The 19,531-nt window shown below is 38.1% G+C and overlaps 2 protein-coding genes across 2 annotated transcripts in view; one reads left to right on the forward strand and one right to left on the reverse strand.

Annotated features, from left to right (window-relative positions):
• Positions 1-19,531, reverse strand: part of LOC122133870 (LIM domain kinase 1-like) — a 66,251-nt gene that overhangs the window by 38,488 nt on the left and 8,232 nt on the right.
• Positions 6,956-9,115, forward strand: LOC122139763 (E3 SUMO-protein ligase ZBED1-like). Its single transcript, XM_042738932.1, has 2 exons — positions 6,956-8,196; positions 8,628-9,115. Exons 1-2 carry the CDS (start codon positions 7,138-7,140, stop codon positions 9,060-9,062), a joined length of 1,494 nt encoding a protein of 497 aa, XP_042594866.1. The 5' UTR covers positions 6,956-7,137; the 3' UTR covers positions 9,063-9,115.

Below are 19,531 nucleotides of genomic sequence, written 5' to 3' on the forward strand. Positions count from 1 at the left end.
TTTAGTAATGGCATTCATCTGCCACACTCCAATTAATATGAATAAAATCCCAGACTAGCACCTGAAGTGACCTCACTTTAGCATGGGAAATGAAGAATCTGAATAACAGTGTCAAAAAGCAATTCTTTGCATTGTTTAAAATGGTTGAGCACCTTTAAGATTGCAACAAGCACTCAGTGTATTACAAACTGCAGCCCTCACACATCTGAACACACACACTGAAAAATGCTGCTCTCTGTCACACACACTCCTGCTGTTTCATAAAGCGCTGGAGAACACAACATACATGATGCCTGTGTCGTGCATTTTCATTCTTACTGGCACATAATGACACATTTATAGACCATGCTTGTTTCAGACCACACACACACACACACACACACACACACACACACACACACACACACACACACACACACACACACACACACACACACACACACCTCATCCACATCATCCTCTGCACTTAATATACATTTTTAAATCAGATTTCAAAAAAATGTATCTATCCTTGCGTATAACAATATGATGATGCCTAAATTCATTTGTAGCATGTAAATCAATGTTAGTATTTAGTAAATGTCATCATTATTCATGAGTTACTGCTCATAATATGAAAGTCTCCTCATAAACTCATCAGCTTATGGCAGAATGTCAGCACATTCCTACAGTGCAAAACTCTGAGATGCCTGAAATAAAGTCGTCCAGATGTTGACGAACTGTAAGTCGGTCTATGTCTCCCACTGCTGACGCTGCATGGCAGAAAGCAAACCCTGACCGCTGACTGGACCTTCTGTAGTTGAGCAGTCATGAAAGAGAGAGCAGGACGAGAAAGGACACTGCAGATCAACCTAGTAGTCAGAACTCCAGTCACACTGCAGTACTGTATCACAAACTACACAAGGGTTAATCGCACACAACCACATCTAACTAAACACTGTTTGCTGGAAAAAACAGAAGTGAAACTACAGGCGACGCACACCCTTCTTAACGGATCACAAACCACTCCAACAGAAAGACACTAACAACCACTGATACTGTATGTTTTCTGACACAAATAAAAGAAAGATCATTATTTAGACAATTCCTCACTATAGCTGTCCACTAATCAGAGGCGCATGTGAAGGGCTTACGCTGTGCCAGTGATGCGGCGGTAGCGCCGGCTCCTGCAGGAGATCATCTGCACCTTCTGCTGCACTGCTGGAGGATCACTCATGTCTGAGCGTCTCTGCTCATCTCTACAGCCAACTGCATGCCTCTGCCACTTCCTGTGACCCCATGACCCCAGCTCTTTCTCCACCCTTCCCTTCCACTTCCTGTCTGACTGACACTCACCCAGATCACATCTTTATGGGACAGTACCATGCTTTGTTTTGTTTTGTTTTTTTATTTTATTTTAATTTATTTTTGTTTAGTTTAGTTTAGTTTAGTTTAGTTTAGTTTTGTTTCGTTTTAGGGGTGACCCCGAATAGTCAACGATTCGATGCTTTGAAAGGAGGAACCTGATTCGACTACCAATCTCACAGTCAGATATTCACAGGGTGTTATGACCATGTCATTTTGACTATATGGGGGTGCTCAAATTAGACTTGTGCCGGTATTCGGTAATGCGATATATCACGGTTATGAATATGCATGATATTGTTATCGTGGGCACTTCTAAATACCGTGAATAATTATATATTACAAATTATTCAGAATTTGGAATGCATTTTAAGAATACTTTTCCCATCAGCTGGTCAAAATGCACAACAACGCTGCATGCTGCTTGAAAGATACGTGTGCGCTCTGATGTAAACAAGCATGTAAGAGAAGCACATGAGGAACACGTGAGAGACGCGCTGAATGAAAGCACATTCACTCTCTGACAGCAGATGGCGCTAAACTGCAGAAAATGCAGCCCTTACCCTGGAAACCCCATAAATAAAGCAGATGCTACTTTCTAAAACATATTTAATTAATTTTAAATAGCCCTTCAGATTTGTGGATTTGCTGTGGTGTTCATCACAGTGTGTTTTTTTTTTTTTTTTTTACATTTTAATCTGGACTACAACATACCCTAGATACTGTTTGAAAGTGTTCTGAATCTTTATTGTTCATTCACACTTTACATTAGGGCTTCATTAGTTAAAGGGGTCATGAAATGAGAAACCAAATTTGCCTTGATCTTTTGGAATATAAGAGGTCTTTGTACCATTAAAACGTCCTGCAAGTTTCATAGCTTAAGACGTCCTCCCCATTATAAACGAGCCATTTATTTAATCCAGCTCTAAATACAGCTCGTTCTGGATCCAGGGTAAGAAGTGACGTCACGGTGCGAAGTGACGTTCCAACCATTTGCATATGACCGCCTCCAGCACAAGACAACTACGCTCATTTCGTATTGTTGTCACGCCGCGCGCCTCACAAGTGTTCAGTCGACGGACAGCGAGTGGGTCTGTGTACAGGAAAATTACAGTGCCACGCAGGTATGGCGTTATTTCCCTGTCAAATGTCGAGAGCGCATTATTGTAGCGCGAAAGTACATTAATATAATGTGTGAGCACGAATCTCTCTGCTCGCGCGGGAACTGGGCGCGCGCTCTCAGATACACGTTGCTCTTGTAAGAATTTTCTCTGGGATCGCTCAGAGAGTCTGCCTGCACTTAAACCGTGTTCAGTGCAATCGCGAATCTCTCCTCTTCGCTTAAAGTAAGCATGTATGTGCTTAGACTGTGTCCCGTGCATTCGCGCATGGCCAAGTACTCTTCTCTTCGATTTCTTTCTCTTTGCTCTTGGCATAAACGCTGTCAAAACGGCAACAACCAATCAGAAATAGGCTTCAACGACTGACCAATGAAAACGCGACATCGTACATGGAATCACCCGCTACTAAACAGTTACGCTCAATCCGCAAATGTTCTGGCTGGGGGTGTTAATAATTGATCCATAGGCACCGTCGTTAGCCAATCATAACAGTGGGCGTTAACACTGTACTCTTAAAGGGGAAACAACCCAAAAACAGACTGTTTTGAATCAAAGGATGAGAAACAGGGTGGGAAAATGTCATAATTCACTACATTTTAAAAGTTTTTTTTAAAAAAAAACTATAGTAATACTATAATTGCACCTAGGGAACCATAATAATAAAATAAAAAAACCCATGTCATGACCCCTTTAACATTAGTTAATTCATTAGTTAACATAAACTGCCAATAAAAAATTCTTCTGAACATTCATTCATCTTAGCTATTCCAATATTTAATAACACGTTGTTAAAATCGAAAGTTGCAACTGTGTTATTTAATGAGCTAACATGAACGAAGACTTGTATTTTTTTAACAAAGATTAATAACTTCTGTAGCAAATGTAGTGCTGGGCGGTATACCGGTTTACACCGAAAACCGGTGTATATTTTCATTACGATATTAATTTTTAATATACTGCCATACCGATGTATTTAATTACTCAACGTTCAGAATGTTATGCTGCGCCGCTGCCGCGGCACACTGTTTCAGACGGACCCTTTACAATGTTGCACTTCTAAGCAGTGACAGCGGTAAACACAGTAGTGCTCTGGTGTTACGTTATAACGCCTGTTTCACACATACTCCGTCTGCAGTGCGTATGCGTTGCGTATTTCTTTTACGCACACATGTTAACGGATTCCAGCGTTCATACTGCATGAGGTTGCGGTCCATCAGTGCGTTCCAGGAGCGGTGCGTCTGCAGCAGTGCAGCGTTCGTTTATGTACCGAGTCTATTTTTGGCTCATTAAGAATGTTAATGCATTAACTAAGGTTAACTAATGAGGACCTGTTGTAAAGTGGTACCTATTGGACTTTATAGTTCTTTTGCACTGTGTTCTTTTACACTAATCTGTGTAAAACTTTTCACTTTATATATTTTTCTGTATTGCTTTATTGTATTTAAATGTTCAGTCATTTTTGTTATAAGAAAAAAGTTATTTAACCTGTTATACTATATTATGACCACTTTTTTGAAACTAAATTTCAATACCATGATAATACCATATACCATGATAAAAGAATTAGCAATTAATCGCAACATGAAAATTTGATACCGGCATATCCCTAGCTCAAATGTCTGATTACACATAGAACTACCGTTTTTTCTCCCAAAGTTAATACACAGCCTATTAAGATAATACTATAAATAAGAATCTGAAAAGAAAGAAGCTTCAAATAAATATTTTAACATGTGTGAAAAATTTCCAACCACCCCTATAAGTTTCAATTTCCATGATCCGTGACCGACGGAGGAGCATCTTAGCGGCAGGAATTTAAAACTTTAAAAAAGACTCGCGAGAGTTGCGCTGCAGTAAAGCGCTTCATTGTAGTAAGGCAAGGCAAGTTTATTTATATAGCACATTTCATATAAAAAAACAATCCAAACCTCTTTAACAGGAAAGAAAAGAAAATAATAATAATAAAAACATCATCACAACAATGAAACAAGTAATTTAAAAACTTTGAAAATGATTAAAAAATCAATTTAAGAGGTTTAAAATGAGTTTAAAACAGTTAAAAATAGAAAATTATTATACATAAAATACAGGGCAATCAGTTCGGACATAGCACAGTGCTCATTCAATAAATGCACAGCTAAACAGATGAATTTTGAGTCTGCATTTAAATGTGACTATTGTTCTAGCACATCTGATCTCTTCTGGAAGCTGATTCCAACTGTGGGTGGCATAATAACTAAAAGCGGACTCCCCTTGTTTTGTGTAAAACCTTTGTATTTCTAACTGACTTGATCCTAATGATCTGAGTGGTCTGTTTGGTTTATATTCAGTGAACATATCTGCTATGTATTTAGGTCCTAGGTCATTTAGTGATTTATAGACAAGTAAAAGTACTTTAAAATCAATCCTAAATAAATGTTTTGTTTTGTGTAGTTTAGGTTTGTGTTTTGTTTAGTTTAGTTTTGTTGTGTTTTGTTTTGTTTTGTGTGTTTTTAAGTTTAGTTTTGTGTTTTGTTTGTCTAGTTTTGTTTTGTTTTGTGTAGTTTACCTTTGTGTTTAGTTTATTTTAGTTTAGTTTAATTTTGTGTTTTGTCTTGTGTAGTTTAGCTTTGTGTTTTGTTTTGTTTAGTTTAGTTTAGTGTGTTTTGTTTAGTTTTGTTATGTTTTGTTTTGTTTACGTTAGTTTTGTGTGTTTTTTAGTTTAGTTTAGTTTTGTGTTTAGTTTAGTTTAGTTTAGTTTTGTTTAGTTTTGAGATTTGGTTTCTTGTAGTTGAGCTTTGTGTTTAGTTTAGTTTAGTTTTGAGTTGTTTAGTTTTGAGTTGTTTTGTTTTGTTTTGTGTTTTGTTTAGTTTATGCTAGTTCTATGTTTTGTTTAGTTTAGTTTTGTGTTTTGTTTCTTGTAGTTCACTTTAGTTTTGTTTTGATTAGTTTTGTGTAGTTTACGTTAGTTTTGTGTTTTTTAGTTTAGTTTTGTTTTTAGTTTTGTTTTGTGTTTTGTTTAGTTTAGCTTAGCTTAGTTTATGTCTGATATAGGTTTCAGAAGAGGGTGTGGCAAAATGGCTCAACAGCGCCACCTATTCTAAAAAAATCAGCAGCCCTCGAGCTGTGTTTCACGTACATGCATGAAAATTGGCACACATATGTAAAGCATCAGTACCTACAAAAAAGACTCTTGGAGCAATATCCGAAACCCAACAGGAAGACGGTTATTTTTAATTTTATGAGCAAATTTTGCATCATTTTTGTCATTTGCATGCCTTGTATTTTAACGAACTCCTCCTAGAGATTTATTCAGATCAACACCAAATTTGGTATGCCTAATCTAAAGGCCTTTGCGATGTTAAATTGCGAAGATCTTGAGTTTTCGTTGAAGGGCGTGTCCGTGGCGGCCTGACGAATTTCGATGTTTCGCCATGAAGTTGCTATAACTCAGACATACAATGTCCAATCTGCCCCAAACTTCACATGTTTGATAAGACTCCTGACCTGAACAGATTGATATGCCCATATTCAGTTATAGTCATAGCGCCACCTACTGGCAACAGGAAGTGACATATTTTACGCTGTAACAAACTACTCAGAGAAATTTTATGACATCAATTTTTTTTTTCAGTCACTCTATTCTAAAGGCCTGTGCAATGTTAAATTGTGAAGATCTTGAGTTTTCGTTAAAGGGCGTGTCCATGGCGCTGTCACAAAGTTCGATGTCTCGCCATGGGAATAAAAGGTATTGTAACTCAGGCATAAAATGTCTGATCTTCCCCAAACTTCACATGTTAGATAAGAGTCCTGGCCTGAACACATCTGAAGGCCAATATTCCATCGGGTGTGGCAAAATGCCTCGATAGCGCCACCTATACATTTTCAATGGAGTGCGCTTCGAGCTATGTTTCACGTACATGTACAAAAATCGGTACACACATGTAACACACCAATACCTACAAAAAAGTCTCTTGGTACGAAATTCGAATCCCAACAGGAAGTCAGTTATTTTGAATTTTCTCTGCAAAATTTGTGTCGTTTTTGCCATTTTCAGGGGTTGTACTTTAACGAACTCCTCCTAGAGATTTATTCAGATCAACACCAAACTTTGTCAGTGTAATCTAAAGGCCTTTGCGATCTTAAATTGCAAAGATCCTAACCCTTATTATTAGGGGTGTGCTCAAAATATCGATTCTTAGATACATACCGATATAATAAAAAAAGATACAGTATCGATATTCTAGCCCTTAGTATCGATACTCCGCCCACAGCCGTTAGGGGGCTCAGCGGCGCCCGCGAGTTTTAAAAAACTCATGGAAAATGTCGAAGATTTTAGAAGCGCCGTTATCCCTAAAGGCAGATGTTTGGACACATTTTGGTTTTAAAGCAAAGGAAGGAAACCAAGGGATCGATAAAACAAATGCAATCTGCAAGCATTGCCAGGCTTCTATACGCTACACCGGTAATACAACTAACCTGCGCAACAACCTGCAAAGACACCATGCAGACAAGCTAGCTTCGCCGCAGCCCAAAAAAACACGGGGACCCCACGCAAACTACTTTGGACAACACAACATCCAAGCTTCCATCTAACTCAGTCCGTGCACAGAAGATTACGGAGTCTGTGGTGCATTATATTTGCAAAGGTTTATGTCCCTACAGTGTTGTCGAGAACACAGGCTTTCGCTTTATGATCAACACGTTAGATCCCCGTTATGTGATCCCTACCCGCAGCTACATGACCGACAAAGCAGTACCGAGGATGTATGACAAAGTCAAAGACAATGTTAAGTCAGCCCTGAGTTCTGCCCCACGAGTGGCACTGACTTGTGATGGGTGGACATCGCGAGCCACGGAAGCTTTTGTTACAATCACTTGCCATTACGTTAACGAGGAGTGGGAACTGATGTCGCACGTTTTACAAACGCGAGCCATGCACGAGAGCCATACGGGGTCAAACATTGCAGAGTTACTTAAAGCGGCGCTGGAGGAGTGGGACCTCGTATCCAAAGACCCAGCTATTGTGACTGACAACGCCGCAAATATGAGCGTCGCGGCGGAGCTTGCCGGTATGTTGCATTTCAGGTGCTTCGCTCACACTTTAAACCTTGCCTCGCAGCGTGCACTGAAGCTTCCTGCTGTCGCTCGTTTATTGGGACGTGTTAGACGGATATCCACCTTTTTTAAGCGCAGTACCACAGCCAGCCACGTACTTCGACAGAAGCAGAAGTTGCTCGAGTTGCCTGAACATAAACTGATCACAGATGTTGTGACGCGCTGGAATAGCGCGCATGATATGCTCGAGCGCTTTCTTGAGCAGCAACCCGCTGTCTCCGCTGCTCTTCTGTCCAACGAGCTTAGGAAAACCGAGAAAGAAGTTTGCACCCTATGTGAGTCGGACATTACATCTGCGGAGGAGATAGTGGATGCAATGAAGCCCATGAAGATTGCTACTCTTGTAATGTCAAAAGAAAGCTCTCCAACGCTGTCAGTTGTGGCCCCTCTTCATGCTCAGCTCATCCAGGATTTCCAAGAGAGCAGAGCAGATAGTGAGATAGTGAAAGAAATCAAAGCGGCTATTTGCCAAGATTTGAGCAAGAGGTACATGGATCAGCAGAAAGAGACCATGTATGTATGTTCAGCACTCGATCCAAGATTCAAAGCTTTGCCCTTCCTTCCTGATGATGAACGAGAGGAAATATACTTGAGAATCACTGCAGAAGCTCGAAGAATTCAAGAACTATTTCAGGTAAGCCGTTTTACTGTGTAATTAACATTAACACAAAAACACAAAAAAACATATAAAACAAACACACACACACACACACACACACACACACACACACACACACATATATATATATATATATATATATATATATATATATATATATATATATATATATATATATATATATACATACATACACCAAGTGTAATAAAACAAAATATTCAGTTCATAATTTCAAATTCATAATAGTATGTTAGAGCTTAAAAAACTAAATGGTTTCAGACATATACTTCATGTAAAGCACTATACTAGCAATACAATATATTGTAAAGGTTTGTCAGTTCATCGCATTAAATAAAAGGCAAACTTACTATTACATGTCTTTGAATATGCTCTTTATAGAATTAACTATGGGTTTATTGATAAAAAAATTGTATTTTGCATAATAGGAAGAGGCTGAAGTGATACCAGGAGAGGAGGACAATCATGTGGAAGACAAGGATGACATTCCTGCCAGCCCACCACCCAAGAAGAAAAAGGACTTGTGCTGTTTGGCTGATCTGCTTGGTTCAACTTACAGTGCAGGTCCTAAGGTGAGACACAGAACCACACAGGCCCAGGCAGAAGAGGAGATGTCAAGGTACAAGGAGGCACCACCCCTGTCTCTTGCTGAGGGAAGTCCACTCAGTTGGTGGAAAGAGCACCAGAATGAATATCCACTAATGTCACGCCTTGCCAAAGTGTACCTGTGCATTCCAGGGACTAGTGTCTCCTCGGAGCGCGTTTTCTCTAAGGCAGGCGATATTGTAACCGCACAGAGAAGTGTACTAAGCTCAAAGCATGTTGACCAACTTCTGTTTTTGAACAAAAATCTTAAGTCATAGGATAAAACTAGCATTACCAAGAGTATCCTCAGGTTATTGTTTTGTTGCTGCAGTGATTTTTTTTCAACCTGCCTTTTTGAGGACAAACCTGGTTTAGCCTTAAGATTTTAAAAATCCATCCTGTTATGAGGTAGATTAGATTTGTTGTTTTGCCAAATGTTAAAGCAAGACGTAGCATTTAAGTGATTTCATAGTGAAATATGTTATGGCAGTACATGGTGTCACAAAAAAGAATTATAAGAAGATTTAATAAGAAGAATAATAATAAGAAGATTTTGTGCTTGTGTGAGCTCAGACTGTACCCTTGGAAAGTTAAATGTTGACTTGTGGTAATTTCCAGATTAATACAATTTGTGTACAATTAATCAGAGCACTTAAAGTTGCAAATATTTAAGCAAAATGCACTTTGTTATAATGCACTTTTGTCTTCAATAAATGGAAGAAAAATGCAGAGTTCTGTTTGTTGAGTAAATGTGTTCAGCATTAACTAATTGGCTCTGGCCCATGTATTTTTATTGAATCGTATCGAATCGTGTCACATTGTATCAAATCGTATCGAGACAGCTCTGTATCGAGGTACGTATCGAATCGTGACCTGTGTATCGAGGTATGTATCGTATCGCCAGGTTCTCCAAGGTATACAGCCCTATTTCGTTGAAGGGCGTGTCTGTGGCAGCCTTACAAATATCAATGTTTCGCCATGAGAAAGGGAGTTGTTGTAACTCAGACATACAATGTCCAATCTGCCCCAAACTTCACATGTTTGATAAGGCTCCTGACCTGAATATATCTACATGACCAAATTCAGTTATAACCATAGCACCACCTGCTGGCAACAGGAAGTGACATGTTTTATGCTGTAACGAACTACTCCTAGAAATTTTATGACACTTTATAATTTTTTTTGGTCAGTCTAATCTAAAGGCCTTTGCGATGTTAAATTGTGAACATCTTGAGGTTTCATTAAAGGGTGTGGCCATGGCGCCGTGACAAAGTTTGATGTCTCGCCATGGGAATAGAAGTTGTTGTAACTCAGGCATAAAATTTCAGATCTTCCCTAAACTTCACATGTTCGAAAAGAGTCTTGGCCTGAACACATCTGAAGGTCAATATTCCACTATAATCATAGCGCCACCTGCTGGCAACAGGAAATGGCTTATTTTACACTAACTTACACATGCAATGTCCAATCTGCACCAAACTTCAGATATTTGGAAAGAGTCATGGCCTGAAGACATCTAAAGGCCAATATTCAGTTATAATCATAGCGCCACCTGTTGGCAATAGGACACCTCATGCTTTATACTAACTCAAACATACCATGTTCAATCTGCACTTAATTGCATATGCTTGATAAAAGTGCTGGACTGAAGAAATCTACATGACAAAATCCAGTTATAGTCATAGCGCCACCAGCTGGCAGCAGGAAGATTGGCACATATAAATGACTTTGACATATTCCTCTTATATTTACCACATTAAACGCATATTTCTCGCCGTTCGCTGTTTTACTAAAGCCACCCAGTGGCGGTGAGCCCGGGTGCGAGGGCCCGTTCATCGCTGCTTGCAGCTTTAATTTAGTTTTGTGTTTTGTTTAGTTTACTTTAATTTTGTGTTTTGTTTAGTTTACTTTAATTTTGTGTTTTGTTTAGATTAGTTGTTTTGTTTGCATTAAGTTTGTGTTTTGTTTTGTTTAGTTTGCATTAGTTTTGTGTTTAGTTTAGTTTTGTGTTTTGTGTACGTTAGTTTTGTGGTTTGTTTTGTGTAGTTTAGTTTTGTGTTTTTTGTTTAGTTTTGTTTTTTTTGCTTTGTTTAGTTTAGTTTAGTTTAGTGTTTTGTTTACTATAGTTTAGTTTTGTGATTTGTTTTGGACAGTGTAACATTTACAAAGTATTTTTTTTTTTTTTTTTGTAGAATGGTAATATTGTATTTTGTGAACATACATCCTGGTATTAGATGAAGATGGCATTCTTTGAAGGTCCTTATAGTGCCATGACCTTGCCGGTAGTTGTATGTATTAAGTGAAGTGTTTTTCCACCACATATACATTTACTTACACGTGCATATAAACTGAAACACACAATATTTATGAATTGAACGCATCTAAAACATAAATAATTTGTGTATGAACAAATTTACACACATTCAAATCAGTGGTGCAGTCCTAAAAAAAAACAGTCCTACAAAGAGTTGTATAAGACTAAAGGCCCTGATATACTTCAAACGAAATCAAAGTACGAACTGATATGACATCATTTCGAACAAAATCAGGCCGAAAGAAGTTTGTTTTGGGTTCGTTTCGGCAGTTCAAACAGCTGACCAAAGCGAACTTTAACTCAGCAAATACTCAACACAGAGACATAAGAGATAGATCTATAGAAAGCTTGACATGTCTACTTTCTTATTGAAAACACACAAAATATTCTGTGATAAAGTAATCCATATGAAAACAACATGATGTCCAGTCTTTCACGTCTCCCTTCATTATATCTAATGCGACCACGCCCACACGGTGAGTGCACTATTGATATTACAATAGTCCACATGAAGCACGCAGATTGTAAACACCCACATGACAGCAAACAAAGCAGCGAGACTGTTCAAGTTTTTTTTTTTTTATGTTACTGTTTGCTTTGCGCTGAGAGGAATAAAACATAATTCACCCCAAGTAGACGCGCTGAGAGGAATAACATTTGGATTACCTCAGAAAAAAGAATGCAGCGGCTTGATCCAGCAGAGATCAAAAACATGAGTAAGTCTTTTTTATTAATCTACTTGTATAGTTTTCACATAACTTGTACACATTTTACTAGTTAGACTTTTTCCAAACTATAATTCCTGACTAAATGTATAATCAGGTGAAACATAATGAAGTTTCATTCACATCATCTAAATGTTTCATGATGCAAGGATGTTTTTTTTAATTATTTTTTTTAATGTTCTATAACATAGACAGCAATGCGATATAAAAGGAATATGAGTTATACTGTTGCTAGCTTAATGTCAGTAAGAATGATTAGACAAAACTTTACTGTGATAGGCTATTCTCTGTTCATGAATATAGCCATATATATTTAGAACTATATATATTGTATAGGCCTACATACAAAGTTGCATTTGCTAAAGCAGTAATATTGTGAAATATTTTTTGTGATGCAGCAGACTTTGATAGGCCCAGAATGGGTCTCTCCAGTCTACTGTGGATCATGATAATGTCCAAAAAACACACATAAAAAACCCCTAAACAATAAGGATGACTTAAACCGCGGATTTTCTTCAGTGTAAACTGGTGTTTTATTTACACATGCACCGATAATCCAACAGTCCAGCAGTGTAGCTATTTACAAGTGCTTAGTCCAAACCAATATATATACAAATATAAACACCAAAGGGAAAAAACAAAGTACCAAAATATCCCAAAAATAAACCAAACAACGATATAATATATACAGACTTTCCACTTGTATCCACTAATATACAAAGGGGCTGCAGTAGCACGTTTGCTCGACTTGGTTGACAAGCACCGTTTGAAGTCTGGCGCCAGATTTTAAAGACCAGACTCCCCCCCTTTTCCAGGCACGACCAAAAGGTATGTTACACCAGTTATTATTTAATCATCCACTTTAAGATTTATACAATAACTTAACTTGGTAATATAGTAAAACAGATCACTATTGCATTTTTAACCGTAATATAAAACAACCATGTATTAGCTGTCACCAATCCCTTTCTCTTTACAGATCGAAACATTCAGGTACCCCACAACACCAACAAAACATGGTTTCACCAGGTCCTTAGACTGCCGCGCTGGCGTGACGCCAGCCGATAATGTCAAAAGCGATCGCCATCCGCAACCTCTAGTTCGCCAGCACAGTGTCTAGTAACCCGGCTATGGCAACATGTAACACAGACGATTAGCAATAAAACATAAAACAGTAGACAAAGTTTATGTGTGATTTATACGGATGGCATGATGACTGAGGGAGAGGAAGGAGTGTGGATGACTGACCGAGTGCTACCAAGCTATGCTGATAGCGGCATAAACTGGGACAGGATGGGTGAGTAATGATTGTATGTGTGTGTGCGTGTTCATATATGCGTGCCAGTGCTACCACTTGCAGCGGTAAAGAAGGTCACTTCTTCACATTTTTACTATTTAAAATAACTGAATATATTTTAAAAATTTAATTTAGTCCAACAATAAAAACTAAACTTTCAGCATCATTACTCCAGTCTTACTCAAAGTGTAACAATATACACTATACCTTTCAAAAGCTTGGAGTCAGTATATATAGAAATTCAAACTTTTATTTAGCACACACATGATGATAAATATGCTGTTCTTTCATTTATCAAATTATTTCAGCTCTTTTCAACATTAATAATAATAATAATACATTTTTTAAGTAGCAAATCAGAATATTACAATGATTTCTAAAAATTCTAAAAAGATTTTCTAAAAATTCAGCTTTGATTGCTCCTAATAAACTGTTTAACTGCACTCGCAAGTGAATCTAAAGTTGTTTTGTGGGGATAATTAAATATATTCTAAATAAACTACAAACATAAAAATATATATATATATATATATACATTTATTAGGTCCTCAAATTCTTTCTTTAACTCTTCCTCTTGGTCACATTGCCTTTGTCTTCTCAGGTGTGAATCATACCTAACATTCATGGTCAATCATGCCTACTCGCATATGTCCTTTTTGAAACAAAATGTCTTAGAAAACATTTAAATTAATCTATGTTTTCTGTGAGTGAGTAAGCATGATGATTTTCACATAATTTTGAAGCAAAAATTCTAGGCTACAAGCTCCATGTTTGATAGTCTTGTGAAGAAATGTTCTGTATGTGTTTTATGACCTTATTTCATTGACTTCAAAATTGTAGTTTTCTCAAAAACACAATCATGTACATACATGCTATATTTACATATTGTTGTAGCCCACTTTGTACTGAATATAGTGTTTTCAGACTTTAGCCATGTATAAGCAACTGAAAAAAGCACAAAAGTCAGGGCATGTCAAAACTTCTCCAGGCCCCCAAAACCCCTCAGACCCCAGAGGGTTAATAGGGTATACAATAAATGAAATGCCACACACAAACATACAATAATAAACCTTTGTTTTTATAAAAAGTAAATCATGACACCACATAAAATATAAAAATGTGTTATAATTATCCAGTTAATCAAATAAATGATGACACAAATAATAAAACCAAGTAACAAACTGACTCCAGTATTTTTTCTCCAAATCATGCTCAAAGTTTTCAGACTTGAGCTTGAGACATGAATGAGACATTCACACTTCCCAAAAAGGACTGATTATGGAAATACAAAAGAACCATTCTATTGCAAACATGATACTTGACTCTGAACTGCTGCTAATCATTATTCTTTTGTCTATAATATTCAGACCATCGGTGCCCATCTCACACCTAGATTGCCTACACTTCATCATTTCATCGTTGTTGTGTTTAAGGGATACGTGTGAGTGTTGCGACACATGTTAACATTTAATCTACACCCCGCCTCCAGCAGCGCGGGGGGTGTCGGAATGATCGAAAACTGTATACCGTCGCTCAGCCTTTTCAAAACTTCTTTTTGCCCCCAAATGAAGAATGTTATTAACTTCAAAAGTTAACTTCAGCTTATTCAAAGAACCTTACAGCCAATCTGAGCAAAAAAAATTTGGATAAAAATCCTTCTGTGGGGACTGTCTGTTACTTTTTCTTGATACTGCTTATATTTTAGAGAATGGTTAGAGTCAGGTTTAGAGATATCTACAGCATATAAGCTATAGTGTAACTACAGCTATTGTCACGGTACACTTCACTTTTTCTGTTCGCTATGCTTTTAGTATTGTGGTTATGTTTTGGTTTTGTGATCTAAATATTTATCTATAAAATTGTAAAATAATGTAACTTTATTATTGATGATATTACTGATAGGATTCCATACATAATTAACGTTTCTACAGCTTTTAAATAACTACCGAGGTTTGTTTTAAAATTAAAACACCACTGCATTAGCAAAATATCAACCAAATGACATACTTTACATAAATACAGTACAAGCAATTTTACAAAGAATACACTTGATGAAAATAAGTATGTTCCTTTTTAAAGATAAAACAACAGATATACTGTTCAAAAAGTACTGTGCTGTAGATAAACGTGTTAGTGTGAGAAATACACCTGTGGTACTGAGGGGAAACTAACTTCATACTTCCACTAAAATCATCAATGCAATAACAGTCACAGTTTTAAGTGTGGGCTAAGCATACGAAAACTTTTAACTGTATGAAAACAAACCATGGTCCTACCATATGACAGTGTTATTTACCATGGTACTGCCAAAGAACGATATTTACTACTGTACATCTGTGTTGTGTGGATATTCAGTCAAACTCGGGTTCTACATTCTTCTGCGACACCGGAACGCCATCAGAGTTGTTTTGTGTGAATGATTTCAAACTTGATCTTTCTGAACAGAGTGAAATCCAGCCTGGCTTCTGAAGGAGACGTGTGTGAATGACAGTGAGTTCCTCACAACAGGGTTTTCATCTGATCTGACCTCGTGCGCTGAAACGCTAAGCCCCTGCCTGTACTTCCCCAGCCACCACTGACCTGAGATCAGGCCGTTCAGTGTCTGCTAGGATTGTGAATCAAGCTTCAGCTCACCTCTACTCTACTAACTCTTTGCTGAATCAAATCTGATGAGAAGAAAGGACAGGGTGCCACAAAATCATGACATACAAAACATACAATGGCGTCAAGGATATTTAAATGTCCCCGCTCAAAAATAATTTTACAAAAAAAGCGATTTCATATGCATGGAAAGCAAAAGTAAAGTGTTCTACTTTTAAGTTTCAAATACGTTTTGGGAGAACTAAAACGTCCAAAAATGTGGGTGAAAACTTAGGGGTGCTCCGATTGATTTTTTTTTTTGGCTACCGATCACAACCGGCCGATAATTGCTTTGGGGGTTGATTGATCGGCGGTCTCTAAAAAAAGGCCGATCTAAAAAAAAAAAAAAAACGATCTGAAGCTGATGACACGCCTTGCAGTGAGAGGTTTGGGCATGACATGCAGCGGGCCACCGTCTCAGTGTCTGTCAAGAGCGTATGCCGGTGTGTATTTTTTTCCCGCACTCATGTCTATTGCTCCGCTGCATGCGCTGAATTTAAAATAACAGCGCATTGTTTTCAGTAAATATGAACGGATTGACACGTTAAATGTAGTAATTACACCAATAATGCATATATTATTAAAGTCAACATGTATGGCTTTTTGGCTAGGGTCATAGGGGAAAGAGCACTTTTAGATAAACAAGGCAAAGTGATGGCACTCATAGAGGAAGAAAAACAAAGTTCTTTATGAACAGCAGGATTGCTTGTACTAAATATTTTAAAAAAGGAAAGGCCAGTAGAGCTGCCTCTTTCTGTCAATGGTAAGTTTTGATAATGTAAGAAAAGTAGTTAAATGTTTTGCCACTTGCTTGAGCAAATTAATATATAGAAGTAAATGCAAAAGTAAAAAGTATTGAATAATGTGTGGCTATATTTATTGTGTTTAAACATGTCTGATAAAGATTGTATTACTGTACTGTGTAAAACATAATAATAATTGCAATGCTGAAAAAGTATTTTCAGTGACAAAGTTTGGATTTGATATCAAAATACTGGATAAATGTTGTGTTTGTGGTAAACAGCCAAGATCAGTAGCGGACTCTTCTGTGAAAGCACAGTCCATGGTGCTTCCCCTCTCACAAGAGACACATAAGAGGGGAATTACCCCATTTTCAAAATTGAAATTCAGGCCTATGAATAAATTTCTAAAAATCCTGACTGGAGTATCACTATATATAGGTAAAAATGATTAAAAAGAAGCCTTTATAAAAAGATCGGTATTGATGATCGGTATCGGCAGATACCCAAATACAGAAATAACACACAGCTCCAGCAGATGTTCTCCAGCGCCGAGCTGTTGACTCCCTGCACGCATCCAGGAGAAACATCTCCATAAAAACACAAACTATGTATGATCTGATCGGCAGATCGGCCAGTAACAGGGTCTCTGATATTCTCACGCCACTTTCCCAGCAGCGGGGATGGAAACTCAATTGTCATTTACATGCTGTTTTTAACTATACCTAGGGTTCTGGGGCGATATGTCGCATGTGATTGTCACGCGCATTTCGTCAGCTACGCAATATCACGTTCATATCGAGGGCAATTCATCTGCGATAATGAACGCGATATTGCGTAGTTGTCAGTGATCTACTGCTCTGTCTATTACATGCTGCTCCATCTGGAAAGCAGGTGCTGATGGTGATTTAGCGCTAATCAGGGAACCGGCTTTACTGACGAAATGTGCGTGACAATTGCATGCAATATATTGCCCAGCCCTAATTATACCAATTACCACAGAGCAGATTTGGGCTGAAACCCTTTTGGGAACAGAACAAGGCAACGGCGGCAGAGAAAAAACTCCCTGAACGTAAGTAAGAAAGAAAGCTCAGGAGGAAGCAGGGCTCTGAGGGGATCGCCGCTGTCAGAAAGATCATTATGTCATGGGAAAACACTGGAAGTACTCTAGCTGTGATGCGTTTAGTAACTACAACACGTGGAGCTGATGTAAGGTGGGAGGTTATTGCTGGAAATAATGAACTGGGCAGGACTGGTGTAATTTTTGGGAGGAAATGACAACAGTGTGTGTAGTACAGATGCTCCAATAAAGCCAGCTATGAGATTGTATTTACTGGTGTTGGCTAAGTCCAGCATCATCATCACTATTGCTCATGCTAGGGTTAGTGATTGAGCAAAACTCCAATCCTGAGACACCTTTGATCAGTCAGCAAACACCCAATATCCCACCAATAATATAAAGTTCCATCCTAGTAACTACTTCAGAATGCTTGTATTAGCATTTAAGTCCGCATAAATTATAATATTAGAATCTGTTGTTTGGACTTTGATAGGATAATGCAGAGAGATGCTTTCCCATCACAAATTAAAGCTCCGTTTATGTCTTCCAAGGAAAACTGTGATTCCCCAAACCAAGGGACTAACTAACAGCCCTGCAATATATGAAAGCATGACCGCGAAGCTGTTTTCCCACAAGCTTTACTCGCGTCTTTCTGGACTGCAGTGGACGATGAATTCTTCAACCGTTCATCATGCTTTAGTCTGCAGGCTGCTTTCAATGACAGACTTCCTCCTCTCTTCCTTGACTTAAAACCCCACCGGACACTCTACCTCGACCAGTTAACAAAAACTGAACTGATATTTAAACTGAGATACTGAAACAGCAAAGCGGAAAAAAAAAAAGAAAGAAAAGAAAATGGACCTAAATCCATTTTTGCATATATTTCCTGTGCAGCTAGCTTAAATACACCTGGGTCAAGGTTTTGGGCTCAGGTATAAGCTAACTTGTGTCACAGATGGGACAAGAGCGACCTCTTTCCTCGACCTCCGCCTCTCTATGCTCACGGCTGAGGCCACAGGATGTGACACAATGCATCTCCAAAAAAGCCCCATGTCCTCTCTTTCCCTAGGTACCTGATGTACTCCATCGCCCAAGCACAGAGACAGTTCTCGATCGACTCCCTTGCCAAACCCCAGTGGAAATGCTTTTGCTGCGACTTTTTGCTGAGAAACACACTGTGGTTCCTGCTTCGCCGGACGGATGTCGTCTCTGGAAACTCAAACTGTTTCATTAGTTAATGTTCTTAGACCTTAAAAATTTTGTTGGGGACGATGAGTGAGTACGTCAATGATCTTCTGCGAGCTATGGAACAACATTCATGTCACAAAGAAGAAATACCCCAACACTAGATATGAGTGACGTTGACCATACAGATCAAGTAGTGGTGACACATTACTCTGAAGTCAGAAATACCGAAAAATCATTGACAAAAAAAAAAAATAAGTTGACAAAAGCCAACAAAAAATATTTGACACGTCCCGCATTCACTTAACTTTCACTAGAGCTGATGATGAAATACCCACTAGACACTATAAACCAGTAGAGGATTCTGGGGGACTATCGCCGTAATCACAGTTTACACACTCACATCAAGCTGCTGTGTGCTGTGGTCAGACAATGTGCTCCACTTGCACAATATGAGCTTGAGAGGATCTTGTACTTCTCTGTTTATGCTTAATTTTTTTTTTTTTTTGTTTTTGATCCTGGACACTTGTGACAAGGAATTCACGAAAATTCAATGGTATCAACAGTGTTTATATCATAACAAACTTATTAACGCAAAAAAAACTTACAATAGTTATATCTATTGTGTATATATCGCCCACCACCAACTCTCAATAAAACCTGATGTTGAACAAACGTTATTGCCCCACAGGGGACTTTGATCCAGGAACAAATCCTAATACTATAAATAAGGATCCTAACACAAGGTGATGTATTAAAACGTTGTCTGAGTACTATGATGTGTGT

This window comes from Cyprinus carpio, chromosome B15 (genome assembly GCF_018340385.1).
Source record: "Cyprinus carpio isolate SPL01 chromosome B15, ASM1834038v1, whole genome shotgun sequence".
In the NCBI taxonomy this organism is placed as follows: domain Eukaryota; kingdom Metazoa; phylum Chordata; class Actinopteri; order Cypriniformes; family Cyprinidae; genus Cyprinus; species Cyprinus carpio.

Coding starts and splice junctions, on each gene's coding strand:
- LOC122139763 (XM_042738932.1), top strand. CDS start 7,138: ATGATCAACACGTTAGATCCCCGTTATGTGATCCCTACCCGCAGCTAC. Junction 8,197..8,627: donor GAATTCAAGAACTATTTCAG/GTAAGCCGTTTT, acceptor TTTGCATAATAG/GAAGAGGCTGAAGTGATACC.